The 20,624-nt window shown below is 45.8% G+C and overlaps 1 protein-coding gene across 4 annotated transcripts in view; it reads left to right on the top strand.

The window, feature by feature from the left end:
• The window catches only part of RYR3 (ryanodine receptor 3), a 2,047,168-nt gene that overhangs the window by 891,831 nt on the left and 1,134,713 nt on the right, over positions 1 to 20,624 (top strand). For all 4 annotated transcript variants that reach the window (XM_085627314.1, XM_085627313.1, XM_085627312.1 and 1 more), the window contains one exon: positions 3,912 to 4,080. In XM_085627314.1, coding sequence (XP_085483440.1) covers positions 3,912 to 4,080 — 169 coding nt within the window. The remainder of the gene's footprint in view (positions 1 to 3,911; positions 4,081 to 20,624) is intronic.

Here is a 20,624-nt window from a genome sequence, read left to right as displayed (position 1 = left end):
CGGCGTAAACGGAGAAATTCCGCGAAATTCGCGTAATTACGCGTACCGTGCGCGCACGGCAAAAAAAAAAATTCAAAAAGGAAAGCTTAAAAAAAAAAAAAAAATTGTGAGGTAAGGTTGGCTCTTAAAAGAGCCGTTGGGTTCATAGAGGGATGGAGGAAAGAAAGAATGGGAATATTATGAGCGTCTACAAACGTGCTGGTCTATCTTATTGTTAATAAGGGGAACACTGGTCTCCCCAAAAACAATAAGACCAGAACACGTTATACACCTCATTACAACCCTCCCAAATCGAGGGTTGACGTCCAGAGGAGCAGAAGAAGGTGGTGCTCCCACCTCAGAGGAAGGGCTCAGCTGAGCTGCCGATGATTTACTCGGCTGAGCTTCTGAGGCTGGGCTCTGGTGACTTACTGAAGAGTTTTCTCCAGTATGTCGAGCAAAGGTCCTGGGATGTTTATCCCTAAGGTGTCTCATCATAGAGTGATTTCCAAAGGAATACTTTTTCCTAGGATTTCCTCTTGATAAAACACGGTCACAAAGTGTGCAAGTGACCAATGGAGCATTGACCTTTTTCTCCCCCTCTGGAAAAGTAAAATACTCCCATACAAAAGAATTCTTCTGTTTCCTCCTTCTCTGGATGATGGTGGTGCTGCTAGCCTCACTCTCAGAAGAGGTCTGCTGTTCTGCCATTGTATCCCAAAGACAATTCAGCTCCTTCTCCTAGAGAATCACAAGCAGTAATGAGGGGAATGGGTGTGGTGTGGGAAGTTTCTGGAACTGAAAGTAGTTTCAACCAATGAAAAGTGTTCTTTCAAGCAGTAATGAGGGGAATGGGTGTGGTGTGGGAAGTTTCTGGAACTGAAAGTAATTTCAACCAATGAAAAGTGTTCTTTGTGGATCACATGACCTACCGTGCGCGCTCCGTAAGCTTACGGTACGCGCTCGTAAACAAGTACGCATGCGCAAACGTGACGCTTACGGAGCGCTTACGGAGCGCGTACGTAAGATGCACTCGCGCATGCGCATTACACGCCCCTGCGTAACCGCGACGTTGCTTCCGCGTGTACGCGTACGTCACGTACGTATCACGTAAGCGCGCTGTACTTAGGACGTGCGGAGCGCGTAGCGTCAGCTTACCGTACGCGTATCCTATTACGTACGCGCACCGTACTTATGACGTACGGAGCGCGTAGCGTCAGCTTACCGTACGAGCACGGAAAAAAATGCATAAAAAAAAAAACCTTTCCATAATGCAGGATATAGTACATATATTATTTTATACATAGGTTTACAAAAAATCTCCCAAAAAAATTTGCATTTAAAAAAACGTACAAATTCACTGAAAAAACCATAGGTTTCACACACGTTATAGTTAGGAATTAGCATTTAAAAAACCTTGCAAATTCACTGAAAAAACCATAGGTTTCACACATGTTATAGTTAGCTGTACATTTCACTCGTAAAAAACCAATGAAATTCCCCCGTTATAGTTAGTGCAGGCAACTATAACTCACGCGACCGCAATCCTCTGTTGATGCTAATACTGTATCTTTAGCTATACATATATTACAAATATTTATTTTTCATAAAGGCACATATGTCATCAGTGATGTAATATTTGACATCATCAGCAGAGGAATGCGGTCGCGTGAGTTATAGTTGCCTGCACTAACTATAACGGGGGAATTTCATTGGTTTTTTACGAGTGAAATGTACAGCTAACTATAACATGTGTGAAACCTATGGTTTTTTCAGTGAATTTGCAAGGTTTTTTAAATGCTAATTCCTAACTATAACGTGTGTGAAACCTATGGTTTTTTCAGTGAATATATATATATATATATATATATACATATATATATATAATATATCTTCAAGGTATGTAGATGTTGAGTTAAGAATATTAAATTTATACTTACCTATTTGTGCTTACCTTCTTGATATTTTGCTCCTTGATATTTTTGACTCTTCTGTGCAAACAATATTTATGTCCTCGATATTCTGTCAGTGATCCGGGCAGACTTGTAATGCCATGAGATGCTCGGATCACATGCATAGACTTGTGATGGCATGAGATGCTCGGGTCACATGCATAGACTTGTGATGGCATGAGATGCTCGGGTCACATGCATAGACTTGTGATGGCATGAGATGCTCGGGTCACATGCATAGACTTGTGATGGCATGAGGTGCTTGGGTCACATGCATAGACTTGTGATAGCATGAAGTGCTTGGGTCACCTAGACAGGCACAGAAAGGAGCCTGGGAACATGGACAGACTTGTGATACCATGAGGTGCTTGGGTCACATGCATAGACTTGTGATAGCATCAAGTGCTTGGGTCACATACATAGACTTGTGATAGCATGAAGTGCTTCGGTCACATGCATAGACTTGTGATAGCATGAAGTGCTTGGGTCACCTGGACAGGCACTGTAAGGAGCCTGGGAACATGGATAGACTTGTGATACCATGAGGAGCTTGGGTCACATGCATACACTTGTGGTAGCATGAAGTGCTTGGGTCACATGCATGGACTTCTGATAACAAGAAGTGCTCGGGTCACATGGACAGACACTTTAAAGAGCCTGGGAACATGGACAGACTTGTGATACCATGAGGTGCTTGGGTCACATGCATACACTTGTGATAACATGAAGTGCTTGGATCACATGGACAGACACTGTAAGGAGCCTGGGAACATGGACAGACGTGTGATACCATGAGGTGCTTGGGTCACATGCATAGACATGTGATAGCATGAGGTGCTTGGGTCACATGCGTAGACATATGATAGCATGAGGTGCTTGGGTCACCTGCATAGATTTGTGATAGCATGGAGTGCTTGGGTCACATGGACAGACACTGTAAGGAGCCTGGGAACATGGACAGGCTTGTGATACCATGAGGTGCTTGGGTCACATGCATAGACTTGTGATAGCATGAAGTGCTTGGGTCACATGGACAGAGAGTGCAGGGAGCCTGTGAACAAGGACAGAATTGTGATACCATGAGGTGCTTGGGTCATATGCATAGACTTGTGATAGCATGAAGTGCTTGGGTCACATGCATAGACTTGTGTTAGCATGAAGTGCTTTGGTCACATGGACAGACAGTGTAGGGAGCCTGTGAACATGGACAGAATTGTGATACCATGAGGTGCTTGGGTCATATGCATAGACTTGTGATAGCATGAAGAGCTTGGGTCACATGCATAGACGTGTGATAGCATGAAGTGCGTGGGTCACATGGACAGAGAGTGTAAGGAGACAGGGAACATGGACAGACTTGTGATACCATGAGGTGCTTGGGTCATATGCATAGACTTGTGATAGTATGAAGAGCTTGGGTCACATGCATAGACTTGTGATACCATGAGGTGCTTGGGTCACATGGACAGAGAGTGTAAGGAGACAGGGAACATGGACAGATGTGTGATGACATGAGGTGGTTGGGTCACATAAGGAGACAGGTAACATGAACAGACTTGTGAGAGCATGAGATGCTTGTGTCACATAGACAGACTGTAAGGAGACAGGGAACATGGACAGACTTGTGATGGCATGAAATGCTTGAGTTACATGGATAGACTTGTGATAACCTGTGGGGCTTGGATCACAGGTACAGTGTAGGAAGCATACCACATACTAACAGGCTTCGTCAATATCTGGAGGCACCAGGGCAGACACTGAGGTGTAACATCTGATAAATGTCTCACTCTGTCCCTCACCTAGCGGCCTTTCAGAAACAGAATACTATTGGGTGTCAATATATTCAATATAGACCATCCTCGCTCTAGTTTTGAGACTGATAGCTGTTTATCACATTGTACCTTGTCTGGCTCTGATATACCAGTACAAGTGCCGCCCTCATTTCACTAAACCGACTGGCCACCTTGTTTTGTCTTTCAGCGTGAAACGGAGCAATTGCTACATGGTTTCGGGTAGAGAGCTCTCTGCCACCACACAGCGATCTAGCCGGGCAAGCAGTGTGGACTTTGAAGTTGGGTGCCTCGTGGACCTGGCCACCGGTGTGCTGTCATTTACAGCCAATGGGAAAGAGCTGGAGACCTGCTACCAGGTACTGTATCACTTCAGGCATTGGCCCAGTACATAGACTGTTCTCAATATTTCCTTTAGTGTGAGTTGCACATTGTACATAGAAACATTATCTAGTATAAACATTTACTATGCAATGTGGAATTTATAACTTTCTTTGTGAACTGACCCATTTGAGTCCCTGCAGTGATAAAGAAATCTAGAAAAGAATAGTGGAATTCAGAAGAACACAGTTCCAGCAACAGCAAAAACGGGCAGGTGCAAGAAGGATGGTGAGCTGAGGGCGTGTCCTAGCGCACTCACATCCTCTCCTCATTTACAGAGGCTATGAAAACATGTATGTGGCTGGTCTTTGAGCCTACTTCCTTACCTACTGCACCATACAAGCAAGAGACGGTTGGAAAAAGGACTTGTGAACTGGCACCTCCTGGTGTATCCTGCAATTCTCATTTCTCTATCTTAGATTTTAATATGCATGAATAATAAACTATATCAGCGCATATACAGAATCAGAGGACCCAGTATATGTGTACAATATTTAAATGGTTATAAATGTAATGAGACACTATGGGTAGAAAACCGATGTTACAGATAAGTAACTTTTACTTTACTTTTTTATAATGGGTGTCTTCATAATTAATGTACTAAATATTGGAATATCTCCATACACGTGTGGAGTTAATCTGATGTTTATGAATTTAATGATAAACTGGCGTATGAATTATTTTACATCAGGGGCGTGGCCTGCTGTAGTTTGTTGCATTCATAACTAGCCATTGAAAAAAATCAACTAGAGTAGTAAGTCCTACATAACTTCTTGCATGAGGTAAGAAGACACACCTCAGTTAATGTTGCTAGCTGGTTTTATTTAACTAGTTAGGTCTGACCTAGCCACAACTTTTTGATTTTACTAACATTGTATATATAACATACACACTTCTAGATGCTTTTATACAGGCCACTTCATCATTGGCCTGTTGTTTCAGTCACATTTTGTTTCTGCCAACTACAGTACACAACATGGGGCAGCCCACTTCAGTCACTGGCTAACTTTACTGTGAGTAATGACATTCTCACTTTTCACAAGTGACATACATCTTCATAGAATGTAGCTCCCTTTAGTGCAAGCGACTATGATGATGTATTTTTTGTGACAAAAAACTATTTTTGCTTTTAGCCAATGTTTTCTGTATTTTGGCTGGTGAGGACTCAGTAGCTCCACCAACAATTTAGTTTTACAAAAAAGATGGGAAAACAAAACAAGCAACTTACAAAGCTAAAAGACTTACAAAGCCAAAAGGCTAGCGGTCAAAACCAGACCTATAGGTAAAGCCAATACATATCTTAATTAGAGTTGAATGGCAGGGACCACAGTATCACAGTATGAGATTTCCCAGTCTCTCTGTTTTGGGTATTACCAGCTATTGATACCAGCGTGCTCAAAGCAAGATTAGCCAGGGTATTCTCTCCCTCTCTGCATTGTGTATAGGTGTCAGAAACCAAGATATAGAATCGGCAAACCCTCTCATCTGTCTTCCTTTCGATGTTGCAGTTTTGATACACATTTTCTTATATGCTGTTAATACATAACAGGAGCAGAATACCCCAAACCACCCCCATTAGTCAACTTCTCCACACTCCAGCTGATGCCAGTCCTCTTTCCAGATGTTGCCCTTTAACTTTTAAATAGTCACCAGTCTGTAATCCTAGTTCTCTTCCAGGGGAATCCTCAACAAAGTCATAAGCAACCCTCCCACCTCCCCAGACAGGAACTACTACAGCGCTCAACAATTTTTCACTCAGGATCCTCTCATTTACATACAAAGGTACCTGACCTGTCACCTGAGAGGCATGATAGGATACAGGACATAGTGTGATGTTCTTAAAGGCACAGTTCCAGGTTTCTCTACTATGCCTTGTACTGCAACTTATTGGCTTACAATGTTACACATTCCCTTTACGTTTTAAAAAGGGTTAGTGGAAGTTTCTTTACGGTCACTTTTTTATTAGTGACTCAGTTCAAAGTAATTGGCTTTTCTAACATGAAAATTCAATGAATTCAGGTCATAGTTGGCCTTCCTTAAGGCTGCAAGCGTAGATGTATGGTACTATTGTACAACGTTTGGTGTGTTATGTTGAGTTGTATAGCACACTAATCACCAAAAAGTGTATTGTTATACATATATATATATATATACACACACACACTTTGAGGCTTTTTCCTCCAGACAACTTCCACATATATATTATGTGCAAAGTGACACAGTGGCTGCTGAGAGGAGTCAGCCTTTCTTTGTGCATTGATAAATGTAACAAAATGAATCCTCACTGCAGCTAGTCCTTGACAAAATCACCCTTACTGGATCACAAACGATTGTTGAAACACTTGCAAGAGAAACCACACCTTTTGATGCAAAATCACTTTTGATGTAACACGAACAGGACTGTGGAAAGACCTGCAGTTGGAAAAAAAACATTAAGGCGGAAAATCACATTTAGTTGCAACATCACCCTTGCTTGGACATTATTTGTAATGGGGAAACATTTTCAGTGACAAAAATACAGGTGCACAAGCATGGTTAGGTGCCAGATCACCCACGATACAAAGGCAGCAGTAGAGGGAGTTTTAATGCCCACATGTTCAGTGTCACATTCCCTCTACGTGGATGTTCTGGCATTGGAGACTCCTTCTGTTCCACCATTGGGAATGCTGAGTTTCAGAGGTTACTTCTGCAAGAATGCTGGCAAACCAGCAGTTGAATCTGGAGTGACTGGTCTGTGATCACTTATAGCAGAGTTAACTCCATGAAAGAACCCCAGGTAAAGTGCAGCAGACCGTAACATGCCCCATTATGTAGGGATACCAGGCATGTGGGCGCTAACAATGCACCTCCGCTTTGGGGCTGTAGCTGCTATGTTTACATTTGTGGTTGAATTGTCCCTGTCCTACTTCTGCAAAGGTGGGATTTCGAATGGATTGCCCCTACTACCACAAATTGGCTTGTACCAGGGCAGAGGCTTTGATGATACCCCCTTCTCCTTTATGGCACTGAACTCTGAATGTGTTGAATTTTCTACTGCTAGTATGGTGGAGTATCTAGTTCCACCAGTGCTGGATGATAAGTCTGCAAGCCTGCCTTTAAATTGGGGCGAAAGCGAGGCCTCGGTTTGCAGCGACAGCCCGTCTGAACGGACCGCTCGGAAGAATTGATGACCTCTGAGTCTCTGCATCTCTATGTGAGTACTGAGACACTCTCTAACTAAGAGCTATATGTACAAATAATACTAATAGCGATTACCAAATACAAATTTTTGATGAATCACTATTTGGTAATTGCGATCACTAATGTAACAAGCATTTACAATGCAATGGTCTCGGCATTGGTAAAGTTAGAGCTATTGGCATTGCTCATGACATTATTTTTGTTTATGTTTTTGTTTTTAAAACATTTAAAGAAACGGCATTGTCATAGCTCTAACTTTACCAATGACGAGACCATTGCATTGTAAATGCTTGTTATTAATCCCTGACAGCAAACACCGACGGATGCAAAGTGGAGCCCACATAAGATCTATGCAGGCGGGCAACTAGAGCCAATTTTTTATTGGGGGGGGGGGTGAAAAAGGTTGCGTGGGGGGGGGGGGGGGGCTACGTCTTCCAGCCATAGGCAGAGTGGCTGTAAGAAGGGGTGGAAACACAACAAAAGCCTCATTAACGAGCAAACGGTCTTTTAAACACCTGTGAAGTACTCTGGTCCGGCTGCAATTAGAGGGACGCCAGCCCGCTCCCTGTAACCACTGCGGTGGAAGAGAGCTTGCTTTTCAATTTCCAAGCCTGGGAATGGCGGCCGAGAGGAGCTAATGATAGACCTAACCACTGAATCACACTGAAAATGCAGATGGGAGGCGCGGCGGATGCTTCCGGGGAAAGGGGCTTGGCACGGCTTGGAGATGGCAAACACATCAAGGGGTGGGTGGGTGGTTCGATTTCAACTGACAGCGGCCTAGCGCCACGAAGCGGACCTGTGTCTGCGAGCCAGAACAATCATTATAACATTACCCGTTGTCGTCATAGCTGTATTGCCATCATGCTGTTGGGTGTCAAGAGCTGTTTATTGTATTCCTCCTTTATTATGAGCCTACACTGTCGGCCCATAATTGCAGTGCAGGCAATTAACTGCTTTCTGCCCTATTGCGAATGCATTAACTGCAGTTAACGCATGATGAGTGCCCTGAAGAGTCACAGTGACACCTGATCACACCCTCCATGCAATGCTGTTATTGGCTCAGCCACTCACGATCCTTAGAAGGCCACCACTAACTACCGTATGCCTGTATCCAGGGCCACTAGAATTATGTTGGTTACAGGGCTGCCGCAGTTTCCACATAATCCATCATCGGCTGCAAAATGCGCAGTGTTTAACAAGACAAAATGGTTTCTAGCACAAATTGATCAAAAGTTACTAGCAACGCAGCAACACCTGTTGCGTTCTGTGGAACGCCCTTTGCAAAGGCTCGCTGTTCACCACTCTCTGCTGCTCATTGCGGTATTTTGGTGTTAAATGTATACTATCGGGGTGAAAATCTCCCCCCCCCCCAAATAATAAAATAGTACTACCAGAAAATGTCCTGCATTAGTTCACATGATTTACCTTTACTTGCCGCTTAGTTTAGTCACCTAGAGTCTACACATACATTGGCCCTGCCCGTCGCACAATTCCAGTGGCCCTGCTTGTGTTATAGTGTCAGTGTGGGGCACGCAGGAAGAAAGTGTGTTTTTTGGCCTCTGTTGGGTGAGATTAGGGCGATGGGTGCTAATAACCTTACAACCCCTTACTCTCCACATAGTGTTGGGTGTTAACAGTTTTTAATTGCCCTTCTCCTCAATATGCACTTTTGTTTCGTGGCGTTAGCGAGCAGACAATTAACAGCACTTATAGTGCCCTCTGCAAAGGTTCTTTACGTGCTGTTAATACCGAGTAGAAAGCAATGTGTGTGGTATGCTGTGCTGGACAGTTTTCAGCTCCAATGAAGGCTAAAATAACAACACCCCTACTAATAGAGATTCATCGTCTGTACATCAGAGGGAATGTGTCATAATTTATTTCATTTTGCATCACCCCACATGCAAGAAAAAACGGGGATACGCCGTGTCTTGTGCTGGAAGGCAGTCTGTTTCCAGCCTCGCAGGCGAAGCGCTGAGCAGCGCTCGCTGTGAATTCTAAACCCAGTTGCTGGGACTCCATGAAAAGACTTCTTAGTTTGACACAGTTATCTGACCTTTGTTTTGGTTCACGCTGGTAAACAAACAAAAAAAGAGGAAGTCTTCGTGGCCCAAGACAAATTCAGAATCCCCAAGTGGCCTCGGTGCCCGCGCGCTCCGGGCTTGCCATCACCACCACCACCATCGTCAGTCAGCCAGCCTCTGAGTGGTGTGGTCAGAGAGTGGTGCGGAGGGGAAGCTGCCCTCCGGCCTCAATGGGGCCATTGTTTCCGCCCCCTGCGGCCCCCAGCTCCGCTCCGGTCCCGCAGAGCCCGTAATAAGCAACAGCGGACGGATGGGGTTGAATAGCAACGAGACCTCTCTCCACCACCGCTCCCACCCCCTGCACGTTCTCAGCTTCCCCTCCACCAGCCATTTAAAAATAGAACAAAACTAGCCGTGGGTGAGTGTAGCGCAGAATCACACATCGCTGCAATCCCTGGCGCAGCTTCCAGTGTAAGGAGATGAATGCGGCCTCTGAGGTGAGGCTGCATTGAACCACATGGTCGCATCCGTCTCTTATGCCTGCTGTAGTCTGACTTGCTTGCGCTGCTCTTCCAAAGGGGTATCCAAGCCCTGCGAGCTAAACAGCCTCTTATACGGCGGCCAGGACTAGTTTACATATGCTCGCTTCTGGGCAAGAAAAAACATGGAATGGGGCCTGGAGTAACTCCTTGTTGTTTAGATTGAGCCAAGCATTTCCATTGGTTAATATTTTTTAATTCGGGTGAGTCACCCTTGGCGGCACAGGTATGCGGCAGTTATGCGGCACACGGGTCCTGGTCTCGCTCTTCATTGCTGACTGAAGCTGCACCACAACAGTGAGACCCAAGAGGGTGAAATGTATCGGGTTCTCTTTTTGTACCCCTCGGAGGCTGAGAGCGATGGAATGGAATGCTTCCCAGAGCCACGAGGAGTGCTCCAGAGTCAGACAAGCATGTCCACCCATCACTTGTCTCTAGTTTGGGCGTCCACTCTATGCCTGCGGGGGCGTCTCTGCTGGAGGGGCTTCTGCTGCCTCGAGCCAATGAGGCCCAAAAACCTTTACCCGCCCCGCCCCACGCAGCACAGACACTGCGCGGCTGCAGCTGCTCTGGAAAACCCCGCTGGCCTCAGTCCACACAGGACTCCGCCTGGCACCGCGCCCGCTCACAACAAAGCAAACATACACAGCTCTGCCCTTCCAATACATCGCGCGGTCCAAAAGTGCGAAATGACTGCCACTGCATTTGAATGTGTCGCATTGAACCGGAGCACACGAGAAGGAAAACATTAAAACCTTCCTTACACCAGAAACAACAAAAGGCTCGAAAAGTTACAAACATGTACTCTCCGGTATGTACAATTCTCGCACCAGCTCCCACGTGATTTACAGTTCGAAAACAGGCTGCAGGGAGCTACAACAGAAACACTGGTCTCGAGCACACCACCGCCTTTCTCCGAGGCAGATTAGAACTGCCTAGGAGAAACGCAGCGTCCTTTTCGGATTCGGGGGCATGTTTTGCTGTTGTCTCCTCCTTGAGACTTCTCGCAAAAAACACGCCCCCCGATCCGAAAAGGACGGGGCCTGTTTGGAATGACTGACCTCTTCTCCAGTGGCTGGCCAGTATTTACGAGGCCAGCCAATGGAGAACAGGGGAGAAGAGGGGCGGGTTAAAGCCCCTCTTCTCCAAGTCATAAAATCTCCGACTTCCGGTTCTGCCTTTCGGCAGACCGGTAGTCCTCGACCTAAAAAGGGGTAATTTAACCCCTATTCCTTAAATAGCGATTCATAGTGGGTCGCAAGTAAACGTAAATCATGAGATTAATGAGGTAGGTCGCAATTTGTCTCCCACTACGATTCACTGCCATCACAGGGATGGTGACCAGCTAGGTCTGCAAACCACCATGTCTGTGGTTGCTTTTAAATAAAGCAATCCTTTTTTTTATTTTTATAAAGGCAGCCGTATTTCTTAAAAGGAAACGGCCTGCATTTAAAAAGAAACAAATGAAACGATTAAATTTAATTTTTTAGGAGTAGACAGTGAGGGACCACTGCCTGTTCTTAAAAAAATGTTTTTCAACCATTCTCAAAGGTGAAGGGGTCCCTTAGGAACCCTTTCCCATTTGTGGATGGGTTACCACCAACTTTGAGTTGGCAGTAAAGTGAGAATGATTTGCGACAGCATGCATACCAATGTGAATCGGTATTTGGAAGGGACACCCTAAACACACCCCTTCCAAATACGGATTTGCAAACACAAATTGCGATTGGTTAATAGGTTTCCGAATCGCAATTAGGACTTTGTGTATTTGAAAATGCCTTTTTGCGTTCGCAAACGTTTGTGACCACGAAAAAGGCTTTGTACATCGAAGTCCTTTTCGTTCTTACATTCTTTGGCGCTCTTTCTCTCTCTCTGGCTTTCTTTTACATCTCTGCCTATTTTCTTTTCTTCCGTTTACCCGTTTTGTCTATTTTTGTCTCTCTCTCCATCTTTCTTTCCTCGCTCCTCGTCTCCTTCCGTCTCTCTCTTCCTCCACTGCCACTGAGTACTTTCTATTTTCCTCAGCGTCCGTCCCCGTCTCTTCTCTGAAATCTCCACGCTGAGTGACCTTCAGAATAAACAGGCACTTGAGATGCGGTTGCCAGGGAGCCGCATGCAGAGAGGGCTATGAGTCAGCCGAGCCTTGTGTCAAGTCACCAGCGCTTTGACGGAGCGGCTTTTAATAGGCCGCCTTCGTCATAGCGTTGTCGTCGCAGGCGCAATTATCCCTTCAGGCCTGCGCACGCGCCCCCGCCTTCATGCGCACCTTCCTTGAGAGCTTTATGCAGCTGAGCCCCCGGGCCCTTGGTACTCTGCGGCCCCTCTGCTCGTTTACATAAGCCCCCCCCCCCCCCCTAAACGCATTTGGCCCGTGTAGTGCTGCCGCTCTTGGTAACGCCCTCTGCCGTGCATCCATCATTGTCTGTGCCTGAAGCGTTTTTAATCCCGCCACAAATCTACTCGGTCGAAGTACTTGGGCACAGGTAGGGGTAGACGTGCGTGAGGTACATGGTAGGTTATTTATTGTAGAGAAACTAAGGAATAGGCATGGGGAGGGCTAGAGGTACAGTGTATACATAGGCAAAGGTAAGAGTATTGTACAGCAAAGGGTTGAGGTACTGTGCTCGGGCTCAGATAGTGCTACGAGGGTATAGGTGTGAGTAGAGGTGCTTGGGTGTGAGCAGAAGCGAGAGGTCCTAAGGTATGAGTAGTGTTAGAGGCGGGCATATGGAGGTGCACAGGGATATAGGCCGGGTAGATGTATTAGTGCACTGGTATCTGTAGAGGTACTAGGGCATAGTGTAGGTTATTGCAGAGATACTCTAGTAGGGGTAGTGGTATTTTGATATTGGTAGATTAGAGGTACAGAGTACTTGTGATAAGAGTATTATTGTGCAGGCAACTAATAAGAGGTAGAATTAAGGTAGAGGTACTAGGGATAGAGGAAGGGGCACTAATACTAGGGTATAATGCGGATGGACATGTTTAGGTGTAACCAGAAGCCGAGGTGTTTAGGTATAAGTAGGGTTAGAGACGCATGAGGATATGGAGGGGCACACAAATCTAGTCCGTGTGCAGGTATTCGTGTACTGATATCTGGACAGGTACTAGGGTATATGGTAGGTTATTGTAGAGATACTAAGGTATCGTGGGGATAGTGGTATAATGGAATTGCTGGGGTTAAAAGTCCATGGTTTAGGTAGCGATGAGAGTATTATTGTACAGACAGTGGCTGAGGTACTATAGTAGAGGTAGAGTTACAGTTAAGGTACTACGTATACAGGAAGTGGCACCAGTACTAGGGTATTGGGTGTAGGTGGGTGTATTCAGAAGGCAGAGATGCTAAGGAATGAGTAGGGTTAGAGGCACAGGGGTCTACAGAGGGGCACATGGATTTAAGAACGGAGGAGGTACTGGTGTACAGATAGGGGTACAGGTACTGTGGTATAGACTGGGGTAGACAAGATATTACGGTCTTAGTTTGGGAAAAGATACACATGGGAGTCCGGTAATAGTGTGTAGCCTGGGGTTAAGACACTACAGTATGGGTAGAAGTACAATATGTAGGTATGGTAGAGGAGGTACAAAAGCAAGGTGGTATTAAGGTATCAGCGTGGGTAGAAAAGCTAGGGTAAGGAGAGCAATAGAGCAATACTAAGAAATGGTAGCAGTAGCAGGGTATAGGTCGGATTGAGATACCAGGTTATAGTCAGTTTCAGAGGTATTGGGTAACCATAGGTTTGAGGGCAGTGCTGCACAATTTGGAGTAGAGATACAGGGGCCTAGAGAACTGGGATATAGGTAGAAATACTAGGAAGTGGTACATGTAGGGGTGAGAGTAGTACCGCATAGGTTGGAGTAGAGATGTAAGGGTGCAGATGGGCCTAGCAAAGCTAGGGTATAGGTAGGAGTAGAGCTCCTGTAACGTTTGTAGTAGAGGTACAATGGCGTGGATACAAACCTATAAGCAGGCCTAGAGTATGGATAAAACATAGTTGAGGGGAATGGGGAGGAGCAGGCAGATAATAGGAAGAGCAGAACAGAGAAAGAAAGACCAGAGTATTTAGGGAGGAGGAAGAAGTTGGGAAAATAAAAATAAACGATCTATGTGACTGAGGAAGAAAAAGCAGAGTCTAGACTCTTTTTATCAACATGAAGGGATTTCACCAGAAAGGACTGCACGTCATGGAATGATATTTAATTGAATGCATTAAGTAAACGGGTTTGTCAAGAAAGATTCCCTAGAACAAGTTTGCTTAAATGCATGTTCTCCAGAGTTACATACAACCAACATAGAATCTGGGGAAAGAGAACCTTTATGCAGACATGTGTAGGTAGGAGCCTTGAGCGTGGTAAACAGCATCAGCTGTGGGACTTGTGTGCTGTTATTTGATAGCTGTGCTGCTTCAAACAGCAGTCCTGACTGTAGGCTAATACAGACTCAACATACACACATCTAGCCAACGACCAGGGAACACAACAGTTTCTAAAGGACCCTCAAAGTTTGTTCCGCTTATTTTTCGGTTAAAGATCCGCGTCAACCTTATGTCCTCTCCTAAAAACTTCAATAGCAATCTCGATGAGCATTGTGCCTAAAAGGGCTCAGAACACCAAATCTATATCAAACTCACTAATACGTATCAATAACATAAGGTGTAACCTTTATTTTTAGTCATGCCTTTCACAGATTAAAAACGCAATGTTAATCGAAAAGACTCGACACTTGACTGGGTCAATACATTTCAGCACACCACAAACCTCTTCTCGTGTTTTCATCAGCAGCATGACAAGGGCTTTTTGTGTTCATAGCAGAATCTTACAATGAACATCTGGGGTTCTTATAGTACCTTAAAACCATATTCTAGTCCGTATTCACATTTACTGACTTCAGCATTGATGATAACAGAGACCCTCACTGCATTTAAATTCTTCAAAGCAAGACCGTCCTTCCTCAATGGGAGCCTCAAATACCCGTTGAGAGGGTTGCATTTACCCTTCATTCATTCATCTAACAGACCACTGTGCTGGATTCTCAACAAGGACGCCGGTGTGGAAGTATGGAAAGTAATGCTGTAAGTTCACAACATTTCCTAAAGGAGGTCAAAAAGTTCTGAAGAGCGTTGGCTGAGACAAAGGGACATTTTTTTTGTTTTCTCAGGAACAATTGGTTAATTACGAAGCCAGAATTTCTACCCTGGTCTAGTTCTGAAGTCCGGACCACATTAAAGTTAGAGCTTTAATCGACTGAGCTACAGCGCACCTCGTTCTGAGTTGGGAGAAGGTACCCTCGAAAGACTTTATTGTTAGTGTCTCTCTGTGGTATGCGAAAGGAAGTGACGTGTAACTTCGCACTTGTGCCACTTTCCTTTCTCAGTTATCTGCCTGTTCTCCGGTGTGCCTATCACTGGAGCTTATTTAGAAAAGATTTGAAAGAAAGTCACAAGAAAGCAGTGTGCCCATCTGTTGCATTTGTGGCTGTTCTCTAGTGGATCAAAACGCCCCAAATAACCATCATTCAGATAATCTCATGAAGTTAATTAGACATCATTGATTACTAAATTAATTTCTTGCAAATCATAAATTAATACAAATAGTCTGGTATTTAATACATAAGAAAAGAATACCAAAATTCAACAAAACCTGTAGTAACCCGGAAAAGGGCCTAATAACTAATTCCATTATCAAATGTAAAAAATATATAGATGTATTTATTTTATACATAAACCATGAGAATGCTTGCTCCAAACAGACCCCCACAAACTAAATATACAAAAACATACATAAAAAGCAAGGTAAATTATTGGAACTACCACAAACATCTTCTTGTAAAAAGATGATGTTTCCATTAATGTATATGCAGTTGTCCCATCAGTAGTAAAATGTTAATGTTTTGATGCACACCTTCAATTTTCGTGGATTATCTTCTGGACTGTGGTGCTAACCCAGACAATGTTATCTCCTTGCCAACTGGGTGGGTAATTCATTTGCCATGATCAATTGTAACACTAGCCAGAAGTAGGTCTAATATAACAATGTCGGAGCATTTCATGTGAACCTATTCCAAAAACCTGCAACGAAAAATGATCCTCTGTAGTTCTTATGAGACACTCAACAACGCCACCCTCAGATTCAGCAACATAGTGTTAGTGCATACTTCATACTTGGTTATCATAGAATTTATTTTCCTGGGATGAAAGAGGAATCGCATCAAGTTTAACATATGTTCTGAATTACTCTGGAAGGAGATATACGTTAAAAAAACCTTCTTAAATTGGCCAGTTTGACTTACGTTTTATATCATTACCACTTTGAGAGATTTTGGACGTGGGTGCAGTTTCATGCACAAAGGCAATGCAAGCAGCTAAGGCACATGCACAGAGTGAGAAGGCTTGGAGCATGGTGAGTTTTATGAGCGTGGGAAACATATATAGGCAGTTTTAGATACCACAGGTACATGGCCAGAGATAGGGAGCTTTGGACTTACAAACAGACAGTGTAGAGAGTTTGAGACGCAAGAACACAATGAGGAGCTTCATGCGCATTGTCAGAGAGATGGAGCCTGAAGCACATGAACAGACAATGGACAGAACTGAAAACATGAACAGAATGAGGAGCTTCCATTGCGCAAACAGAATGTGGAAGTTTAGAGTACAGAGACAGACTAGACTGCGTAAGGAACTGGAGACACATGGATAGAATGAGGAGCTTCAGGTGCATGGACAGAATGTGGGAGCGTAGAGCACACAGACAGGCAGTATAAGAAGCAGGTGGCACATGAACAAAATAAGTTGCTTCAGGTGCTTGAAGAGAGGGATGGAGCTATGGACACCATTTAGGGGTTGACAGATGTTGCAGCTGCAATGCCTGGCTTGCTTATTGTGACCCCTGTCATTCTCTTTGCGACTGCTGATGTCATAGGTGGTAAAAGCAGTCATATAACATCATTTCTGATGTCACTGAGGTTACCGTATACTTGATTTCTGATTGCGACTTCTAGCCACAGAATCCTTACCCTAAAATATTCCCCAGGCGTCAGGCTCTACCAGACATTTTTTAGCAGTACTCCGAAGTTGCGGTCAGTGGCAACGTTCGGCTCTGCGTCTGCATCGTCTGCGCCAGAAGTGACATGCATGGTGCCTATATAGGCACCACTCCAGTGCGCTGACGTCAGTTCTTTCTGCGCCAGATAACACTGACCTGCGAAGAGCTACCCTTCGTCGCTTTTTGACTCTTTTTATCTCGTCTTTTTGTCATACCTTTATTGAGAGATTTGTCTCCTGATATGACAGGGATGTCCCCAACGAAGCATACTGGTTTCTAACTATGTGGCGCCTGTCAAAGGCAGATGTCAGTGACATACCCACACTTGGCTTGTCTGTGGTGCTTGGAGAGGGACCACAACTCTAAGACCTGCGAGGACTGCCATGCCATGCACCTGAGGGTGCTCAGTGAGAATTCCCTCAAGCTCCTTGACGTTGGATGACCCAGTGTTGTTCAAGATACTGGTTGGGTGGAAGGTCCTGAGACCACTCACGCAGCCACACCTAGTGGTCGATGTATTTTTCAAAATCGTTGTGGAAGTCCCACTGCAAGAAGAAGTCCAAGAAATAGAAGAGGTCTCGCTCCTGGGAGCATCGGCACTCCAGGCTCTGCACTTCAGTGGACCCTGAGACAGGGTCCACTCCACAATTCCCTGACTTTCCTTTTGTGCCCAACTGAAAGAATTCTATGAGGCCATCTGCCCCATATTTGGTCAGCCCAACCCCTCTGGAGCTCCTTGGATCCAGTGTTGGATCCGGAATGGCGCTGCCTGCAAAACGGCGACCTTCCTTGGTGCCCGCTCCAATACCAACACTCACACTGACGCTATTGCCCTGCAGCAGTGCCATCCCCATTGCCGTTCCCGACTCTAACATGGAGCCGGACAGGCGTCGACCGACGCTGGCTCCGGCGCTGACCAGGACCACGCCCTCCAGCTTGGAGGCAGTACATTTGACATTTGACAGACCTGGGGAGGGAGATGAATGGGATGGGTCTGAGAATCCTTATGGATACCAGCATGCCCTAGATGATACTGAGAACAACTGTTATGAGGAACAGGTGGATGCCAGTTGGTTAGAAACCCCACCGGAGACGGGCTTGGTCTTTTTTCCTACCATGGCTATGGAGAAGGGTGCCTCGTTCGCTATGGTGCTGTGCAGGGTGACTGAGGTCTTGGACCTTCAGCTACCCTCAGAGGCAGTCAATACAACTGTCTTGACAGAGGTGCTTCAGCCGAGAGTTGCCTCATCTAAACCCTTACTCCCCTTTAATGAAGCCCTTACCAATGTCCTACTAGAGGCCTGGTCCAAGCCCTGCACAGGGGCTCCTGTGCACAGAACAATTGCCTTCCGCAATCACCCTGCTCCTGGGGGCCATGGTTTCCTTGCCCAGCACCCCACCCTGGAGAGGTCAATGGTCTAAGCTAGGGTCAATCCTGGCACGTTCCCTGTCACTTCACCCAATAGGGAATCCAAGAGGCTGGATAACTTTTGGAGGAGGATGTTCTCTCTTGCCAGCCTGGGACTGCGGTCAGTGAACACTGCGTGCCTCTTGAGCCATACAACCATGCAATCTGGGATTCGGTTGCACAAGTGCTTCCTATGGTCTCGGAGCAGACACGAGCCATACTCGCCCAAGCTATTGCTGACAGAAGAGATGCAGCTCAGTTCACCATACGATGTGGACGGGACACAACAGACTTGCTGGATGGCCTTTAGGTCTGGCTGAGAACCACTGGCTTTTCAGGGTCTGTCCAAGCATCGCTCATGAACATGCTCTTTGATGGCTCTCATCTTTTTGGTGAGAATGTGGACTCAGTGCTGGATCACTTTAAGGATAGCAGAGTTACAGCTAGTTCCTTGTGCCTCTCCATGTCTCTCACCAACCCCAGTCATCTATCCGCTAGTTTCATGGCCACAAAGGGTTTCCAACCACATTCATATCTTCCCAGCCACCACGGCCAACAGGCTTCCCAGTCTTTTTGTGGCCGAGGACGCAGTTCCCACAGACCACGTGGGACAAGTAACCAGAGGTTGGGCTAGTCCACCCCCAGGCAGCAGCAGCCTCCAAACCCCTTTAGTTTGCCCTCCTACCATCAAGGGCACTAGTGGGGCACAGATTATTCCAGCACCTGCACTACTGGAGGTCGATAATATCCAAATGTTGGGTTTTACAGATTGTCCAAAGGGGCTACTCCATCCTCTTTGTGACCACCCTTCCACCCAATTATCACCAGCTGATGGAAGACAAACTCTTCTTACTCCATCATGAAGTGTTGGCTCTCTTGGCCATGGTAGCCATCAAGAGGGTGCCGGCAATAGAAATAGATCATGATTGCTATTCCGCTATTTTCTTGATGCCCAAAAAAGGCGGAGGCTTTCATCCTATCCTTGACCTGTGCCACCTCAATCTTTTCCTGAAAAAGGAGAAAGTCAAAATGCTCATGCTTGCTCAAGTTCTGTCTGCCATGGACCCGGGAGACTGGATGGTAGCGTTGGACTTGCAGGATGTATATTTCAACATCCTCATCCTGCCTTCCCATAAACATTACCTGTAATTCATGGTGGGCCAAGAGCACTTTCAGTTTGCCGTGCTTCCCTTTGACCTTACCAGTGCTTCTCAGGGTTCACCGAGGTGATGAAAGTGGTCGCAGTTCATCTGGGGAGGTCAGTGGTTTCTACCATAGCGATTAGCTGTTGAAGGTGGGCTCGACCCGGGTAGTCGTTTCCTACTTCCAGACAATGGTGAACCTCCTGAACTCGCTGGGTTCACTATCAACGTGCTGAAGTCACACCTGACTCCCTCTCAGACGCTCGCTTTCATGGTGCAGGTTCATGTTTATCCTCCCGAACAGTAAGTACAGGATATTCGGGCTAAACTACTGATGTTTCAGCCTCTATCCTGGATTTCGGTGAGACTGACTCTGGCATGGTCCAGATCTTGGAGGGAAGTGCAAAAGATCTGTAGTGGTGGGTTACGAACCATGATTGGGTCAGCGGCAGACCCCTCTCCCTTTCCCAACCAGAACCTTGATTAGATCTGTTGGCCACCATCGAGAACATGCAATGTCAGCAGTTCTGCGTGCTGGAGTTTCCAAGGCGGCTCTCGCTTTTGATCTCGAGTGGGGCGCAGGCCTTCTATATGCCTTCCCACCCATACCATTCCTGCTCATAGTTCTGAAGAAGCTCAGGAACAACCGGGCCCATGTCATTCTTGTGGCTCCAGACTGGGCACCAAGAGTTGGGATCCAGAGCAGTTGAGCATAGCCATCGATCCTTCAATCAGGCTGCCCCTGCGTGAGGATCATCTGTCTCAACAGCAGGGGCGGGTCCTCCACCCAAACCTGTCAACTCTTCACCTTCTTGCATTGAGATTGAGTGGCGACAGTTGACAACTTTCCACCTTCCACCTGAAGTCTGTAATGTTATCATGGCAGCCAGGCGTCCCTCCACTAAAATGGTATACGCCTGCCATTACGGAAAATTTGTGGCATGGTGTACAGAAAGAAAGATTGATCCCCTTTCTCGGGTTCTCCTTTTCATCCTTTCTCTTGTCCAGTAGGGCTCTGCTCTGGGCACTCTAAAAGGCTATCTCTATGCTATTTCTGCTTTTTTTCAGTTGCCTGACCAGCTATCCCTTTTAAAATCCTCTATTGTAAATAGGTTCTTGAAAGGTTTGCAACATTTGTTTCCACCTTCCCCTTTCATTATGCCCCAGTGGGGCTTCAATTTCATCCTC

The sequence above is a fragment of the Triturus cristatus genome, chromosome 9, assembly GCF_964204655.1.
Source record: "Triturus cristatus chromosome 9, aTriCri1.1, whole genome shotgun sequence".
Classification (NCBI taxonomy): domain Eukaryota; kingdom Metazoa; phylum Chordata; class Amphibia; order Caudata; family Salamandridae; genus Triturus; species Triturus cristatus.
Note: the sequence above shows the minus strand (reverse complement) of the source record. Positions and strands in the feature narration are given on the sequence as shown.